General features: G+C 46.2%; 1 protein-coding gene across 1 annotated transcript; it reads left to right on the top strand.

The window, feature by feature from the left end:
• Positions 1-3,792: 3,792 nt before the first annotated feature.
• Positions 3,793-18,485, top strand: Thnsl2 (threonine synthase-like 2 (S. cerevisiae)). The gene is made up of 9 exons (XM_013035503.1): positions 3,793-3,818; positions 5,753-5,987; positions 7,172-7,366; positions 8,222-8,374; positions 11,150-11,380; positions 15,603-15,751; positions 15,857-15,982; positions 17,548-17,699; positions 18,184-18,485. The coding sequence occupies exons 2-9, from the start codon at positions 5,765-5,767 to the stop codon at positions 18,401-18,403; spliced, it is 1,449 nt and encodes a 482-aa protein (XP_012890957.1). The 5' UTR covers positions 3,793-3,818; positions 5,753-5,764; the 3' UTR covers positions 18,404-18,485.
• Positions 18,486-18,826: the final 341 nt, after the last annotated feature.

Genomic DNA, 18,826 nt, shown 5'->3' with positions numbered 1-18,826 from the left:
TATAATTTTAATCCCAATATTTGTTCACATAAATTTCTAATTGTTATTTGAAACTATCTTGTTGTTGTTTAATACAAACACCATAATGGTCTAGATCTTTGCATAAAATCTAATGAGTACCAAGATACTCTTTCTCCTTTTACATAAATCCATCTATTTTTATCTTTATAAACTCCTGTATAAGGTAACGGTTCATTGGTCAGCTCAGGAAATGTGATGTCACTAACTTTATATTGGTGGGAAACCACCATCTATTCCCTATAATGTAAGCTGGACCAAACATAGTCATAACTGTTGTGGGAATCTTTCTTTTCCTTTTATTATCAGGGGTCCCTTTTTCTAGAATTCTCTGTGCTTCTGGGATAACTCCTTCTGGTTTAGTTTAATTCATTAATTCTGCCTGTTGTAACCTTTCTGGAAATTTTAAATTTCTATATTTACTATGAGTGAGCTGCAAAACTGCTTGTGAAGTTGCAGGAGCTTCTGGAGGCAGCGTCACATCAGATGATAGATTGATTGGGGCATTGTCCACATTTAATCTTTAGTCCTAGTCTTTATTATTCAGAGAAGCCGTCTCTATTGGACTGGAAAGAAACAACAAGCTCTATTTGTGGATCAATAGAAAAATAGCCAAAACAAGAATAAAGGCAACTAATGTACAACCAAGAAGGATATAATAAGAATAAAAGTAGAGGCAATATAGGTGCAGCCAAGTGTATAGGAAGACTTGAACCAACACCCCCTTCCTGCAGGCATGCTTCCTTGAAGCTTATGCTTTGCCTGGAGCAATCTCTCACGCAGACTTCACGTGGCGTGGCGAATAGGCTTGAGCCACTAGAGCCTGGCAGCTTTTAAGCACCTCTTACACTTACTTTAGTACTATGTCATTTTTATTCTACACTTGGTTTTGAACTTGAGACATATCAGTTTTCTAATTGTGGGTTTTCCCCTCAAGCTTATTTTGGCTTTTCAAAGTCTGGCTTCAAAGCCACAGGCAGCTAAACATTCTAATCAATGTCAAGGAGAGGTTTAGGTTTTTTGTTTGTTTGTTTGTTGTGGTCGGTTATAGGGCTTTAACTCTGGGTCTGGGCCCTGTCCCTCAGCTCTTCAGCTCCACACTCCACTTCCAGTTTTCTGATGGCTAATTGGAGATACGAGTCTCAAGGACTTTCCTGCCCATGCTAGCTTTGAACTGCAATCCTCAGATCTCAGCCTCCGGAGTAGCTAAGATTAGAGGTGTGAGCCACCAGTACCCAGCTTCAAGGGGATTTTTTTTTTTTTTTTTGGTCCGGTAGTAGCGCCTAAACTCTGGGCCTGGGCGCTGTCCCTCAGCTCTTCAGCTCAAGGCTAGCGCTCTACCACTTGAGCCACAGTGCCCCTTCCGGCTTTTTTCTTTTTGCTTATGTGATGCTAAGGAATTGAACCCAGGGCCTCAGGCATGCAAGGCAAGCACTCTATCACTGAGCCATCTTCCCAACCCCTCAAGGGGATTTTTAACCTCACAAAAATTACATGTTGTTACAGTGCAGAAGTGTCTGAGAACTCTCTACCCCTACTATTCCTGATTGCACTGAGATTTCTTTCTCTTGGGCCATGCAGAAGTTTTGTATTTTATGCACCTGCTAGTCTCAGTGTTCTAGGCAGCAACTCCTAATGATTAACCCTGTTGTCCCAGCCTTCTTTCAGAAGTCAAACTACAGTTCACAGAAGTGCTTCTGCTGCCTTTCTGCCCATAGGATGGTGGAGTGTTCTAGGATTATGTGAGCCTGGTGAGAGAGCCCTGAGGAAGGCTCTGTGGCCCTTGGATGGTTAAGAAGACTTTATTGGCTTGGTTATAAATACTGTAACAAGCCTGTGACTGGTTGCTCATGCCTGTAATCCTAGCAGTTTAGGAGGCTGAGATGCAAGGATTGTGGTTTGTAGCTGAGCTGTGCAGAAAAGTCTGTAGGACTCATGAGACTCTTATCTCCAATTAACCAGCAAAAAGCCAGAAGTGGAGGTGTGGCTCAAGTGGTAGAGTTCTAGTCTTGAGTGAAAAATGTAGTCACAGTAGGTGCCCAGGCCTTACCTTCAAGCTCCAGTACCAATACACACCTGCACACACAGTAGTGTAGCAAACAGGATTGAATCTTGGCACATGCCTCAGTTTCTCTGGATTCTGAGTTAGAAAGCTGGAGGTGGAGATGTGACTCAAGTGGTAGAACACTAGCATTGAGTGAAAAGACTAAGGGACAGTGCCCAGTCTCTATCTTCAGCTTGTGCTTGAAAAGCCAGTCCAATAACTGAGCAGTGACAGTCCCTTGGTGTCTCCCTACTCTGGAATCTGAGTCTCACCAGAGCAATCAGGCAGTGGTGGCCACATGGACTTGTGCAGGTATGCTGGCTGGACACCATGTGTGTGCCAAAGTTTGGATAGTAGGTAATTGGATCAAACAGAGGCCATAGTTTTAGAGAAATGTCATCCGTAGAAGCAAGGAGGAAACAGGTCCATCTGGGATAGTGACTAAGTTCAGCCCAGTCCCAGGAATAAATTTTAGACAGCACCTGTCCAGCACAGAAACTCAAACTGCTGCCTGAATGGGGCAGAAGAGTGTGAATGTGAATCCCAAGAACTGGGCTGTATCAGGAGGATATTTTTTTCTTGGTTCTAGCATTCGTTCTTCAAAATGAATTGGGAGGCAAAATTTTGCCTAGAATAGGTCTATGTACAGATTTTCTTTTTTAGTAAAGTCAGGGTACCCATGCAATGGATTCTAGTCCCAGTTTGGGAGGGAAAGAGTTTAGTCAGCTATTTGATGTTTTAGAGGAGCAACCAAAAGAGAAGGGCCAGCCACACCCCAGTGACTCAAGCCTGGAGCCCTAGACACTCAGGAGGCTGAGATCTGAGGATTTTAGTTCAAAGTCATCCCAGACAAATCCAGGAGACTCTTGTTTTTGTTGTTGTTGTTGTTTTTTTGCCAGTCCTGGGGCTTGAACTCAGGACCTGGGCTTTGTCCCTGAGCCTCTTTGTACTCAAGGGTAGCACTCTACCAACTTGAGCCACAGTCCAACTTCTGCCTTATTTTAGTTCATTGGAGATGAGTCTTTCACAGACTTTTCTACCCTGCTGGCTGTGAGCTGTGATCCTCAGATCTCAGCCTCCTGAGTATCTAGGATTACTGGCTTTGAGGCACGGGTGCCCAGTCAGGAGAGTCTTATCTACAATTAAACAGCAAAACGCCAGAAGTGGAGGTATGGCTCAAATGGTAGAGCTGTGGTCTTGAGTAAAAAAGCTCGGGGATAGGGCCCAGGCCCTGAATTCAGCCCTAAAACCAATACAAGGGAGACAGAGGGAGATACACACACACACACACACACACACACACACACACACACACACACACACACACACACACACACACACGAGGGAGACAGAGAGACAGAGAGACGGAGAGCGCGGGCCAGAGCCATGGAGCGAGAGCTAGAGAGACAGAGACAAAGAGTCCTTCCTACTATCTTGCCTTCTTTTATCAAAGTGAAAAATGAGGGTTTTACCCTTATTCAGCCTCCTGGCAAAGATTAAGAGCCTGGGTGTGAATAAAGCTTTTAGCAGGGTCACCAGCGAGAGATTTCTCTCGTAGACAACTCTCATCATCATCTTCCCAGTCACACGCCTCCGCCCCGCCCATTGCCCCTCGCCCCGCCCCTCGCCCCGCCCCTGCTCTGGGCATTGAATGCCTAAATCCCGGGCTCCTCCCGGAAGTCACGCTGTGGGTCCGGGCTGCTGCGCCGCCTTCGAAGCCCCAGCCCCGCTGCCCCTGCGCCGCGCGCCGCTCCCGGTAACCGCGCGCGGCCCCGCTGCCCCCTCGCTGAGGCCCTGGATGGCGTGTCTGGGCCCTGACCGCCCTCGCAGCCCGGCCCTGCCCGGCCCGAAGTCCGCGCTAGCTGCGTCTGTGACCTCCAAGCTGGAGCAGCCGGGAGGGGGGATGGGGGGAGGGAGGGAGGGGGCGCCTCCTGCCTTGTAGGGGTTCGGCTGTGAACCCCGACTTTGGGGTGATGCTCTGTGCCCGGAGGCTTAGGCCCCAGCGAGAAGCTCAGGCCTCCCGGGACCAACTTTCCACCCAGGCCCACGTGTTCCTGCAGGCCTGTCCCCGAAGGGAGGACCCCCCCCCCCCCCCCCGTCCGCGCCCCTCCCCACTTCGCTCTGGTTTAAGCTCCAGAGGAGTAGCAGGGAAGATGACTACCACAGTAGGCCCCAAGGTTTACTTAGGCCAGTCCTGCAGCCGGTGCCTGCAGGCCCCATTAAATCAGTCCATTCTTCCTCAACTTCACCGCCACTGCCCGAGCAGATTCTCTCCCTGGGCTTCTGCAGTGCACTGCGGTGTTGCTCTGTAGTTTTTGCTCTGTTGGCCTGGGAATGCTCACCCCCTGCGGCAGGTGGACAGGACATGGACAATTCCCGGCTTGGTAAAGAGCCTGGGTTCGTGGCTAATCAGTCCATCACTGTGCTCCCACGGGCAGAGCTGGAGTCAACCCTGACCTTTGTTCTTGGACAGTTTGCCCGCATCCTACTGAGCGGGGAGCGCAGAGCAAGAGCACACGTGGTCCATTCCACTCAGGTGCTCTGAAAATATTTCCTGCCGCCGATCCTTATTGCCCCACCTGCCCCTGCCCCTGGCCACACGTGTGCAGAAGTTTTTTGGGTAGCTCATTTGCATGGTTTTATTTAGTCCAGCTCTATCAAGTGAACTCACAAGACTTTCTTCCTGCTACTCCAGGTTCTCAGACAGCTTGCTGGACACTAACCCTTGCCAAGAATTACATTCCTCTATTAAGGCGCTGCTAGCCCCTGACTTCCCCACCCTGCTTCTGTGTGTGGACATTGTGCTTGCATTGCGCACCCACTGCAGTAGTCTTTTGGTGTTACCTTGACTTCCTTTCTTTAACAAAGACTTCTATACTAGGGGGTCATATATCTCATGCCTATGCCCCCTGTTCCTTTTCACTGTCTACAGATTCCTGGCTTGGATGATTAAGCTCATCTCTGCTCTAAATTGGGTGAACCATATATCATATGCCAGAGGACTGGCATATGACAATCCATATAGAACTCACACTGGTTCCACAGGTGTCAAGGACACCTCTACCCTCTCCCTCCAAAATAATCATCAAAAAGGTGGCTAGTCTGAAGCTTGTAGCTCATGCCGGCAATCCTGAGATCTGAGGATCCTGGTTTGAAGCCAGCCCAGGCAGGAAGGTCCATGTGACTCTTATCTCTAATTAAACAGCAAAAAGCCAGAAGTAGACGTGTGGCTCAAGTAGTAGAGTGTTAGCCTTGAGCAAAAGTACTTAGGGACAGCACCCAGACCCTCAGTTCAAGCTCCAGTATGAGCACAAAAAGCTGGAGTGGAGGCATGGCTCAAGTGGAAACACACTAAGCAACTGAGCAAGCACGCGGCTGAGTTTACACCCCAGTACTGGGGATGTGGGGGGAAAGCTGCCTATTTCTTCAAATATCCTACACCAACCTCATGTGGACTGAGCTTTCTCTTTTCCCAGAATTTCCTAGTACTCTTCTCTAAGGTAGTGAATCAAGTTCATAATCTGAATAGTACCAGAGACTCAAGTTAGATCTGTTGTCTGCAGGTCTGGGACAGACAGCTCAGTTAGTGGTGGCTCAGAGACCAGCTGTGGGGGCTGTGGCTGTTCGAGTTTTACCCTGTGGAGTGCTGGGACTTGAAGACCAGGTCCTCTGCAACTGTTCCCTCTGCAGGCCTCCAGGATCATGTGGTATACCAGCACCAGGGGGATGGCCTCACAGGTCGACTTTGAAGGAGCCCTCTTCTCTGGCTATGCACCTGATGGGGGTCTCTACGTGCCTGAGGAGCTCCCACAGCTGGACAGAGACACCTTGCGTCATTGGAGCAAGCTCTCCTATCCCAGCCTGGTGAAGGAGCTCTGCTCCCTCTTCATTGGCCCTAAACTCATTCCAAGAGCTGAGTTGCATGGTAAGCACCCATGCCCTCTGTCTCTGCCAGCTCAGCAGTCCTACTCCAGAGCTGTAAACCCATCACCTGACTGCTAGAAAGTCTCTAGTTACATTTCTCCATCTTGGAACTTTTCCCTGACTCAAAAATATCAGAATTAAAACTATCCTGACAGAGTTCATTTATTCCATCCATCTCCCACCTCCAGTGAGCTAAAGCCCACATGATCTGTAGAGCACTTCTTAATTTAAAATTTTTTTAAAATTTAGACTAGAGATGTTACAGTCATCCTGAGTGGCTTTAATATTAAGGTATTTTCTCTTTGTGTATAAAGCACCAGAACCTCAGATTGCTATTTTCTCTTCCTGAATGGATTTCAGAAGGGACATTACCAAATACCCTGTACTGATGTGTCTCACAAACTATAATGTGCCAATTGGTTCCCCTGGACACCCTGTTAAAAAGCAGATTCTGATTTAATAGTTTAAGATGGGTCTAGAATTCTACATTTCTCTCACATTCCCAGATAGGATTAGTACTGTTGGTCCATAATATGGGTATTTGGGTTGGGGGGCTGGGAGAAGTGGACCATTCAGCATGTGATCCAATAGGCACCACCACAGATTCTGTATTTTAACCACATCCCAGGTGCTTGGTCTGCCAATGAAAGTTTGAGAAGTTCTGTACTAGACTACTCTGCCATAGATGTCATGGTGTATCAGTCATGCTCAGGTCCTGGCAGCATGGTGTAAAACAGCATTTCAAAAACTAAATGAAATCTTTCTGCCTGTAGGAAAGAAAATAAGAAGAATGAGACACTGACTTTAAAAAATGTAACTAGTTAATTAGCCTCTATTGGAATATATGCTCACAAGAAATCCAGGCTCTGATAAAGTGTACTAAATGAAAAATGAAAGTCTTCAAGTACCAGTTCTGGTCACTGGAGGATCCTTTTGAGGAATCTATAAACAGTTTAGCTCATGTCTTCCCAGATTTTTTCCAAGGTGTATGAAGTTGTACTCATAAATGTTCAGATAAAACATTTATGTTAAAAATGTTGAGATAAAGAGCTTCTGTTTGTTTTTTTCTTTTGGTTTGGTAGCAGGAGATGAGATCTTTAAATTTGGAATGCTAATGAGACTGAAAGGAAACTTTAAGGAAGATATAATGCCCTTCATCCACTGTCTAACCAACTGTCCTAACAGATCTGATTGACCGTGCCTTCAGCAGATTCCACCACAAAGAGGTGGTTCATTTGTGCAGGCTGAGGAATGGGCTGAACGTATTGGAGCTGTGGCATGGACCCACATTTGCCTTTAAGGACCTGTCCCTGAGCTGCACAGCTCACTTTCTGCAATACTTCCTGGAAAAGAGGGAGAAGCATGTTGTTGTGGTTGTAGGTATGTAGTGGGGGGGGGGTCCCTTAGTGCTGATGGTAGTGTCCACCTATAGGATGCTCTCAATTGAGTCTCTTATGGAATCAATTCTAGAACAAGATTGTTAATCTGTTTTGGCACTGGGGAACCCTTTGTCATGCTAGTAGAGGTTATGGCTGCTTCTCAAAGTAATATTTTTTGTTTCTTTTTTTCTGGTCCTGGGGCTTGAACTCAGGGTCTGGGTACTGTCCCTGAGCCTTTTTGTACTCATGGCTAGTGCTTAACCACTCTGAGCCACAGCTCCACTTCCAGCTTTTTCTGAGTAGGGGTTGGAGATAAGAGTCTTATGGACTTTTCTGCTTAAGCTGGCTTCAAACCATGACCCTCAGATCTCAGCCTTCTGAGTAGTTGGAATTACAGGTGTAAACCACCAATTCCCAGCTAGTAATGTTTTTAAGAATACATAAGATTGTGAGGAGTATACCAGTGGCTCACGCCTTTAATCCTAGCTGCACAGGAAGCTGAGATCTGAGAAGGTTTGAAGCAAGCTCAGATAAGAAAGTCCGTGAGATTCTTATTTCTAATCAACCAGCAAAAAATGCTGGAAGTGGAGCTGTGGCTCAAATGGTAGAATGCCAGCCTTAAAAAAAAGCTAAGCAGTAGCTCTGGCCTTGAGTTCAAGCCCCGGTACACATACACACACACACACACACACACACACACACACACACACACACAGCACACATTTTAGCTATGGATCAGTGGATCCTAAATGGAATTGTTACTGAATTTGGCAACAATACTTTAAGGACCACTTATTTCCTTTTCTACCCCTCTCCCTTCTTCTAAAGGGGAGATGTCTCCTTTCTTCCCATCCAGGAACTTCTGGGGACACTGGGAGTGCTGCCATTGAGAGTGTCCAAGGGGCAAAGAATGTTGACATCATTGTTCTGCTGCCCAAAGGTCACTGCTCAAAGATTCAGGAACTCCAGATGACAACAGTGGTGAAGGACAATGTCCACGTGTTTGGAGGTGGGTGGTGCTGGGCAGAGGCTCCAGAGCATCAGGGCCTGCCTTGGCTGAGTCTGTTTTGGCAGATGGCCTAGGACACACTGCTGAGCATCTTTCTTACTCCTCTTTCTCTCTCTCTACCAGTCCTTTTCTGATATAGGTGATATAAATGCATTGGTGTAGTTCTGCGCAAGTTTCTGACTACGCAATCTTCTCAACCACTAGAGGTGACAGATGCATAAACTCATAACAGCTCAACCTAGAAAGTGCAGGTTTAACGCCATACCTCACAGAATGCCACCTCCTGGTAGGTTTTACCTGCTAGTGGCCTGTGTGTAGGAAATAAGGCAGAGCTGCAACTAAGCCAAATGATTTGCATTTTATTCTAAGTCGTTGACAAATGTGTTAAGCCTGGGCTGGCTTCAAACAATTGTCCTCAAATCTCAGCCTCCTGTGTAGCTAGTATTACAGGTATGAGTCACCCATGCACAGCCACTTCTAGCTTTCTACTGGTTAATTGGAAAGAAGAGTCTCTTGGATTTATCTGTCCCTGCTAACTTCAAACCTTGATCCTCAAATCTCAAGCCTCTTGCATTGTTAAGATTATAGGCATGAGTCACCAGTGTCCGCTGAGGATATATTTCGAATTTTAAGAAAATAATGCAGCTGGGCGCTGGTGGCTCACGCCTGTAATCCTAGCTACTCAGGAGGCTGAGATCTGAGGATCTCGGTTCAAAGCCAGCCCAGGCAGGAAAGTCCATGAAACTCTTATCTCCAATAAGCCACCAGAAAACCGGAAGTGGCGCTGTAGCTAAAGTGGTAGAGCACTAGCCTTGAGCTGAAGAGCTGAGGGACAGTGCTCAGGCTCAGAGTTCAAGCCCCACGACCGACAGAAAAAAAAAAGAAAATAATGCATAATCAAATCAAAGTTGCTTATAAACATCACTGTTCAAATTTTCCTTTCCAGAGCTTACTGTTTTTGTTTCAAGGAGAATGTAGCTAAGTTCAGAAACTAACAACAAATAAGTGCTTTCCCTTAGACTGGTGAGCAGTCAGTGTGGATCAGCTGGCTTATTATGTGTGGACATGATGTGTTAAATCAGCAAGAATTAGATCTCAATTAATACTATTATTCAAGATGCTTTTGGCAGGAAATAACAGAAAATTCAAACCAACTTAAAGAAGAATAATTCCTAGATTCTATAACTTGTCCTCCAGAGGTGGCGTGTGCTCTTCCTTGGTGGAGTCAGTAGCTCAGTGGTACCTTAGGACACCAGTTCTTGCAATTGTTTTCTCTACCTTCCGCACTCCTGAGTATTGTTCCTGTTGTGGTCACATGATGGTGATTCTGGGTAACCAATTCTCTCTTTTTCTATGGCTCTTCCTTTTTTCTCTAATTATAGTTAATTTTATTCAGGAAGTATTAGATGGTTATAAAGCATATTTTGAGAAATATAGCGGTGTGTGTGTTTGTGTGCACGCACATAAGCATACATGTGTGTGTTGGTCCTGGGGCTTGAACTCAGGGCCTGGGAGCTGCAGTGACTCTTCCTTAGAAGCAGTGAATCTTTCTCTAGAACGTCATGTATATGTCCCTTCGCCTCTCGCTGCCTGAATTTATCCTATGTCCATCTTGGTGCCAGTTCCTGGTTTCACAAAAATGCTTGGCTTGCTCCTGGCAAAGATAAAGGAATACTATAACTGGATCCAGCATTTGGGGGTTGACATCTGAACCTGAAGTCAGTCCCCCAACCTCATTGCTATTACACAGTGGTTAGGGGAGACTGGTTCACAACCTTGTTGCTTGCTCTAGCACTTCCCCCAGCCAATTTCACTCCCTGACCTTCCTGGATGGATCCAATGGAGAAAGGCCCAAGTGTCACATAAGAATCAGTATTGGCTAATTACTGGTTCTGCTATCTTGGGGGACATTTGTTAGACTAGTGCACAAGTCACTAACAAATTTGCCTAATGATTCGCTTAAAATGAAGCTAATGGCTGGGTGATGATGGTTCATGCTTATGATCCTAGCTACTCAGGAGGCTGAGATCTGAGGATCAGGATTTGAGGCCAGCCCTGACAGGAAAGTCCATGAGACTCTCATCTCCAATTAAGTGGAACTGTGGTTCAAGTGATAGAATGCTAGCCTTGAACATAAAAAGTCAGGGACTATGCCCAAGCTCTGAGTTCAAGCCCCAGGACCGGCATACTCACACACACACAAATTAAGCTAATGTATAACAGTTCAGAGAGAAGTCTTTCCCAAGCAAGCTTATCTGATACATGGAACAGAAGAAAGGACCTCACTCTTGTGACCTAAATGAGGGCAGACCACAGGGGACTAGCAACCGTTTCCCTCTAACCCAGGGAGAAGTACAGAGTGAAGGACCTTCCTCTCAGAGTCTCAGACTCTTCCCATTGGCTAACACTTTTCTTCCTTCACAGAAGTCAGGGAGAAGTAGGCATGGAATATGAAGCAAAATACTTTTTCCAATATCCCCAAAGGCTGCCATGTTATATCTTACTTTATATAATGATAGAACTATTACAAACTGTTCTGGCTACATTTTCTTTTATCATAAGCAAGGGAAGATATCTAGGATCACCAGAATATGAGCTATGGCTAGTATCCCTGAGAAGCTTCTTGTTGAGTCTGGAAAGTCATGGCTAAGCCATGAGGTTTAGCGATGGTCTCAGGTGGGTGGGCTCAGCTCCCAGGGTACCAGTGTAGTCCAGTGCTGACTGCCTAGGGCGGCTTCTTGCCTCTGAGAACCACCCTCTTCTCTCTTCCCCCAGTGGAAGGAAACAGCGATGAACTGGATGAGCCCATTAAGGCTGTGTTCGCCGACGTGGCTTTTGTCAAGAAGCACAACCTGATGAGCTTGAATTCCATCAACTGGTCTCGGGTCCTTGTGCAAATAGCTCACCACTTCTTCGCTTACTTCCAGTGCACCCCTTCCATGGACACTCACCCCCTCCCTCTTGTGGAAGTGGTTGTGCCAACAGGGGCTGCCGGTAACCTTGCAGGTAAGGAGACCCCAGGGAGCAGGGAGACTTTTCAGATAAACATTCAGTCTTTCTTGCTGTCCTATGGCTGAAAATATAAAGAGCATGAAGGTCATGTCCTAGTTCTGAAAGTGACAGGAAACCACAAAGAATGTCTCAGATTTTCCTGCTCTGTGTGTGTGTGTGTGTGTGTGTGTGTGTGTGTGCTTTCCCCATAGACACCCTAGACTCTTGCTGCCTTGGCTTTACCCCAGGGTGCTTTAGCAACTTGACCTTGCATTCTCCTTCATTCAGCCGAGTGTGGAGAAACAAAGTGAAGGCTCAGCTGGGGAGTCTGGCAGTGTATCCTCCCAGAAATACGGACTTTATTCCCAGCCCAGTCAGCTGCCTGCTGTGGGGGCGGTGGCTACGTGGCATGATGCGTTCCCTCTCCTGGACACTACCCAGATACCACGTGAGGTGGAAAGCATTCTGGACTTAGGATTCTGGCCCCAGATCTGCCCTTTGCTAGTTGATTGGCGATATGGCGGTCCCTCAGATGCTCTGGGGCTGTAAAAAGAGTGAATCACTTATCATATATCTCAGGACTTCTGTGGGGAGCAAACAAGATTCTTGGTGTGTGAATGAACTTTGTAAAGATAAACTTTATAGCTGCATACCCTTAAAATAAATTTCCCATGTAATAATTAATATCCATAAACAGTTGTATATATATTGAGAACAGTGCTAAATACCTGTAATGAATGAATTCATCCTTACAAAATGCAGACCTGTAAGGAAGATGAGAGAGTCGCTCCTTGTTATGAATGGAAATTGGTTCTAGGACCCCCATGGGTACCAGAATTCACTGATGTTCTCAAGTCCTTTATCTAAGGTGTGTGTACATTTGGAATCATCTCTAGATGAGTTATGATAACTTATCAGCATAGAAATTCTATCTAAATCATTGTTATACTTTTATAGTATAGGGAATAATAATAATACAGTATAGGGAACAAAAGTCTACATGTTCAGACAATTTTATTGATTATTTTCCATCCATCATTGGTTGAATCTGAAGATTCAGAGCCCACAGATATAGTTTGATTTCTACTTTCTCATGAAGAACTAGAGGAGAAGACAAGGTCAGCTAGTCCCTGGTACCATGGCTGGTCGGTGGCAGAGCCAGGATTACAGCCTGGGTGATTTAGAGCATATGTCCTCAACAACCCTCAAGGCTTATGGTATTACTATTTTTGGTAGTTCTGTCTCTGGCATTTCTTCAGAGGGTGACACCATGAAAGCAACTTAGTGGTTAGGAAACTCCTCCACTTCTTTCACTAGTGGAGTGGGGATTAATCAAGGGCCATAGACTTCTTTACCACCCATGGGGTGAAGTCTACCCTTCTCCTTCATATTACCCTTCAGCGCCTAGTGCTGCTTACAGCTGTGAAGCTAAGGTTCTCAGCAGCCCTGCACCCTCCACAGCACCAGGCATAAAGTAAACACATGACCAACATTTGCCAAGGATGTTCCTGCCTGGAATTGCTCTGTTGGAAGCTGGTTATCTTTTAGCATCTGGAACCTTCTTTTGGGTGGGGAGGGAGATTGGCCTTGACCTTGAACTCAGGGCCTAGGTACTATCCTTTAGCTTTTTTTGCTCAAGGCTGGAACTCTACCACTCAAGTCACAGCTCCACTTCCAGCATTTTGATGGTTAGTTGGAGATAAGAATCTCTTGGATTTGTCTGCTTAGGCTGGCTTCCAACCAGGATCCTCAGGTCTCAACCTCCTGAGTAACGAGGATTGTAGGCATGAGCCACTGACACCCAACATTCTGGAGCTTCTTGAGCTGAGCTTCCATTTATCATTTATTTATTTATTTATTTATTTATTTATTTATTTATTTATTTATTTATTTATTGCCAGTCCTGGGGCTTTAACTCAGGTCCTGGGCACTGTCCCTGAGCTTCTTTTGCTCAAGGCAAACACTCTACCACTAGAGCCACAGCAGCACTTCTGGCTTTTTTCTGTTTATGTGGTACTAAGGAATCGAACCCAGGCTTCATGCATGCTTGGCAAGCACTCTACCACTAAGCCACATTCCTAGCCCTTTCATTTATTCTTGTTATTTAAGGATGTCATATGTTTTCATGATGATCAAAAGAAATAAGAATATGAATGTGCTTTGCAAAATTGAGAGTGATACTGGGGTGGTGTAGGTATCCTTAACTCCCCTAACCAGTCCCCAGAGGAAGACCCATGGAAGAAGGCTCCGCCCTCCTAAGGCTACGCCACATATTAGGGTGTTCCATCGCTCAGGATTAGGAATTCCTTGTTAGTTCCATGCAAACAAGAGGTGCCACTCTGTCCTTCCTCAGTGTATCTCTAGGAAGCACCATCCACAGCCACGGCTTCTGTGAGGTTGAGTTAGGGGAAATGCATGGCCAGGACTTAGATGAACCTTGCACCTGGATGCTGCCACTCAGAAGGTCTTTGGACAGGACATTCCAGTCCCTTGGCACCTTCATTTCCGCTTCCACAAATGGGTTGTCTCACAAGAATGCACATGTGCATTGGTACCTGGTAGGTGGCAGGCACATAGAGCGGGACAGGGTGATATGCTCTCTCTGTCTCTGTCTCTGTCTCTCCCCCCTTTCCCTCCCTTCCTCTCTTCTTTCTCTCCCTCTCTCCTCCATTGTTTTGTTCTATGATTTGTGTATCATTCACACATTTAAACTGTACAGTGCTTTTAGTATGTTCCAGATTTGTGTGACCATCACTGTAATCAGCTGTATAACATTTATATCCCTGAACCTGGTAGCAGCTACTCCCACGTGCCCTTGACCATGCCCCACATCAGCCCATGCCAACCACCCGGCTATTTGTCTGTCTGAATTCTCTGTTCTAGATACTTTATAGTACTGGACTCACATACTTGGTGGCTTTTCTTTAATCTATTTTTTTCACTTAGCATTGTATTTTCAAAGTTTATCCACGTTGTAGCCCGTCACTGTTTATTCTGCTGCATGGATTTATTGTATGTTGCAGGACATTTCAATTGTTTTACATCTTGGCTGTGATTAATGATGCTGTGAACACCTGCGTATAAGTTTTTATGTAGACCTGTGCTTTTAGTGCTTTTAGTTCCTTTGAGTTTGTTCCTACTAGGAGAACCACAACACATATAGTAACTATGTGTTGAATATTCTGAAGAACTGCCAGATTGCTTTCCAAAGGAGTATGCCATTTTATACTCCTACCAGGTCCTAGTAGGGAACTGGTTGTTCCCTACCAGGGAAGTTCCTAGTATTTCCATGTCCTCACCAACAATATGGCTTTTTATTTTATAAGCCTCCTAGTGAGTATGCTGTGATAGGTCATAGTTTTGGTCTGTGTTTCCTTGATGATTAATGATGCTGAATATGCTCCTTGAACATTTGTATATCATTGTGTGTATGTGTGTGTGTGTGTGTGTGTGTTGGTAACTGGAGCATAAATTCAGGGCCATGCCCTTGCTTTGCTTTTCCCTCAAGGCCAGTGGTCTACCACTTGAGTCACACCTCCACTTCCAATTTTTTGCTGGTTAATTAGAGGTAAGAGCAAGTCTTACAGATTTGTCTGTCCCAGCTAGCTTCAAACCACAATCCTCAGACCTCAGTCTTGAGTAGCTAGGATTATAGGCACGAGCTACCAGCATCTAGAAAATCATTTGTTTATCTTTTTCTTTTCTTTTTTTCTTTTTCTTTTTGATGCTGGTCCTGGGGCTTGAACTTGGGGCTTGGATGCTTTCCTTGAGCTTTTTCACGTGAGGCTAACACTCTATCATTTTGAGCCACAGTGGCATCTCCAGCTTTTTTTTGGTAGTCAGTTGGAGATAAGAATCTCATGCACTTTCCTGCCCAAATTGGCTTCCAGCCACTATCCTCAGATTTCAACCTCCTGAGTAGCTGAGATTATAGGCATGAACCACTGGCACCTGACTCTTGGCTAGAGAAATTTCTGTTTCAGATCTTTTATTTTTTAATTGAGTTACTTGTATTTTTATTGTTTAGTTGTAAGAGTCCTTTATATATCCTGGATATAGATCTCTGTTCGATATGTGATTTGTAATTCTTTCCCCAATCTATACCTTGATTTTTCAGAATAAGTGTCATTGGAAACACAAAGCAAGTCTAACAAAAGTCTCTCCATTTTGATGAAACCAAATTTAACCAATTTTGTTTTTGTTTCTGAAACATTGTTGTCTCCTGTGCTGTCTCAAGCCGGGTGCATTGCTCAGAAGATGGGCCTGCCCATCCGCCTGGTGGTGGGAGTGAACCACAATGACATCATCCATAGGACCATCCAGCGGGGAGACTTCTCTCTGTCTGAAGCGGTCACACCAACCTTGGCATCAGCAATGGACATCCAGGTGGGCTGACGGGGAAGGCACAGCTTGACTCAAGTGTTAGTGGGGTGGGACTGGATGAAAGCTGAAATCAACATGACCTGGGAGGGACTCTGCCTTTCTGCCCAGGTACCCTACAACATGGAGAGAATCTTCTGGCTGCACTCTGGCTGTAACAGCCAGGTGACAAGAAGCCTCATGGAGAAATTTGAAAGCACGCACACTCTGCTTCTACCCAAGGAACTGCACAGCAAGGTTGGTCCCTATCTATACAGCATAGGGAAAGCAAAGGATGTAGCCATACAATGGACTGAGAGGTTAGAAGTCAGGGTAAGGGGAGGGGATATCTAATTTTTTTTACATATACTATGAAACAAACACTTTCACAGTCACCTTATTTGTGTTGATGTGTGTGTGGTGGTGGTGGTGGTGGGTGTACTGGGGGCTTGCCCCTTAGCTTGAGGTCAAGGCTAGCACTCTACCACTTGAGCCATACTTCTACTTCTGGCTTTGTAGTAATTGATTGGAGATAAGAGTCTCACAGACTTTTCTTCCCTTGCTGGCTTCAAACTAGGATCCTCAAATCTCAGCCTCCCAAGTAGCTAGGATTACAGGCATGTAATGAAGAGGCAATATAAACATGGTTTATAGTCAGCCAGACCTAACCTCAATTCAGCTGTGAGATGTTGGACTTTTCCTTAAACTATGCTCCTCCATGTCCTCATCATAAAACAAGGATAAAAATGCTTGTCTCAGCCGGGCGCTGCTGGCTCACGCCTGTAATCCTAGCTACTCGGGAGGCTGAGATCTGAGGATCGTGGTTCAAAGCCAGCCCGGGCAGGAAAGACCATGAGACTCCTATCTCCAATAAACCACCAGAACGGAAGTGGCGCTGTAGCTCAAGTGGTAGAGCGCTCGCCTTGAGCTGAAGAGCTGAGGGACAGCACCCAGGCCCAGAGTTCAAGCCCCACGACCAACAAAAAAAAAAAAAAAATGCTTGTCTCATGATGGGGAGATTTAAGCCCAATAATACCTGTGAGGCATTTTGTAGAGTGCCTGGTAATTCATGACTTAATCCAGTAACATTGTTTTTATTTATTGTGGCTGTTTATTTCCAGTAATCACAACAACTGGCAAACAAGTTCAAAGCCACTGTGCCCCTCCAGTCTGAGCAGACTTGCTCCTGTGGAACTCTTCTTCCACCCCCTCCATTGTCTCTCTTTCTTTCAGAATGAGAGTTTATTGTTTAGAAAATAAATAAACTGATTTATTTTAGGAATCTGGTTAGAAAGGACTGCTTTTATTTCAGTACAACCTAGTGATGGTTAGTTATGCATAAAATATAGGATTTCTCAAAGTACCTTTAATTTTCAGTACCATATTCCCACTAAATGGTGAAAATGTTTGACTGCCTTTGACCTAGTCCATGTCAGACTATTGGCAACTAATTGGATTTGTGAGCCAAATTCCAACTAGATACATTGACCTACAACTCAATGAATGAATCAGCTCAGACTTGGGGAACTAGCCAGGCATGGTGGCTCCTGTCTGTAATCGCAGCACTCAGGAAGTGGAGGCAGGAAGATTGAGTTCAAAACCAGCCTGGACTACATAGCAAGTCTCTATCTCAAACATCAAAACAAACCAAAAAGCCCAGACATTAGGCAACTGATTTTTATCCTGAACAGAGTCAGCTATTTAGTATAACGGTTTCAGCTGTGTTAGCGGTGTTGGTCTGTGTTGTGTAGAATGGGCTTTTAGCCCTCTTTCCCTACTTCTCTAGCCCTGACACCCACCTCTCTGGCCCTGGTAATCTTCAGCTTTTAGAGGCAGTGACATCTGAGTCGGTGTCAGATGAAGCCATCACCAGGACCATGGCCCGCTGCTGGGAGGAGAACCAGTACCAGCTGTGCCCTCATTCTGCCGTGGCTGTGAGCTACCATTACCAGCAGACAGACAGGCAACAGCCCAGGTATAGATCCCGTGGTACCTGGTCTGGGTACCTGGGGGGTGGGGAGGCTTTGACTTTCAGAGGTCTCCTCTTTCCCAGGTGAGGAGATGGGATGGAACTGTGGATGATGGCTTTGGTGGGTGTGATGGGTACTGTGTGGAACTGTGCCCAAGAGCTGTATCTCAGGGACAGTGTGTGTGTGTGTGTGTGTGTGTGTGTGTGTGTATAAAACTGTGCCCAAGAGCTGTATCTCAGGGACAGTGTGTGTGTGTGTGTGTGTGTGTGTGTGTGTGTGTGTGCTGGTTGGTGAGCTAAGCCTTCAACCAAGAGCACCTTGCCAGGTAGGGGCAAGTTCAAGGTACTAACGGTCCCTTGGTCTCCCCTTATGCCCTCCCCTCCTCCTGTGTCCCTCATTCCTTTTCTTTCTCTTCTGCCTCCTCCTTCCCTGTCCTCTGGCTCTTCTCTCACCTATCCTCCTGCCCACGCCTGTCCCATCCCTTGACAGCGTTCCCCGGTGCTGCCTGGCCCCTGCCTCTGCAGCCAAGTTCCCAGAAGCAGCCCTCGCTGCAGGGCTGAGCCCCAGCCCACCTGCGGAGATCCTAGCCCTGGAGCATAAGGAGACACGCTCTACCCCAATGCGGAGAGAGGATAACTGGACACAGATGCTTCGGGACACCATCGAGGTCCTGAGCCAGAGGTGGAAGGGTCAGGCAGTCATGCCCTAGGAATAGTCTTACTGGAGTTGGTTTTCTTTGGATGTTCTGATCCCAGGAGGGGGCGCCCTTGAGCTACCTCGGACCCTTTCTCCCGAGGAGTTTATCTGGCTCCCAAGCCATGTGCAAGCTGTCTTGTCAGCAGAAATGATGAGAATCTCAAGAATAAATGTGCTGTTCAGTCTGACGAGATTCTCAGATCACTGCAGCCCCGTGGCTGTGGAGTGCGTTGCTGAGGTGTGTGGCTGCTCAGGTTGCCTGGCTTTATGGAGGCAGCGGAGCAGGTGGGAGAAGGGGGTCCCGGTGCCTGTGATGTGGACAAGGGTTAAAGTGGGGATCACCAGATCCAAGCTGTATGGACAGAAAGCCTCAGTGACATGCAAGTCAAGTTGATAAAGTGAGTCAGGTTGCCCTCTCTTTTTTAGCTGCTGGCTG

This window comes from Dipodomys ordii, unplaced genomic scaffold (assembly GCF_000151885.1).
Source record: "Dipodomys ordii isolate 6190 unplaced genomic scaffold, Dord_2.0 Scaffold214, whole genome shotgun sequence".
Lineage (NCBI taxonomy): Eukaryota > Metazoa > Chordata > Mammalia > Rodentia > Heteromyidae > Dipodomys > Dipodomys ordii.
Note: the sequence above shows the minus strand (reverse complement) of the source record. Positions and strands in the feature narration are given on the sequence as shown.

Excerpts from the sequence above, each read along its gene's own strand:
- Thnsl2 (XM_013035503.1), top strand. The coding sequence starts at position 5,765 with ATGTGGTATACCAGCACCAGGGGGATGGCCTCACAGGTCGACTTTGAA. Across the intron at positions 5,988-7,171 it reads TCCAAGAGCTGAGTTGCATG|ATCTGATTGACCGTGCCTTC; the intron begins GTAAGCACCCAT and ends CTGTCCTAACAG. Across the intron at positions 15,983-17,547 it reads CCAAGGAACTGCACAGCAAG|CTTTTAGAGGCAGTGACATC; the intron begins GTTGGTCCCTAT and ends GGTAATCTTCAG.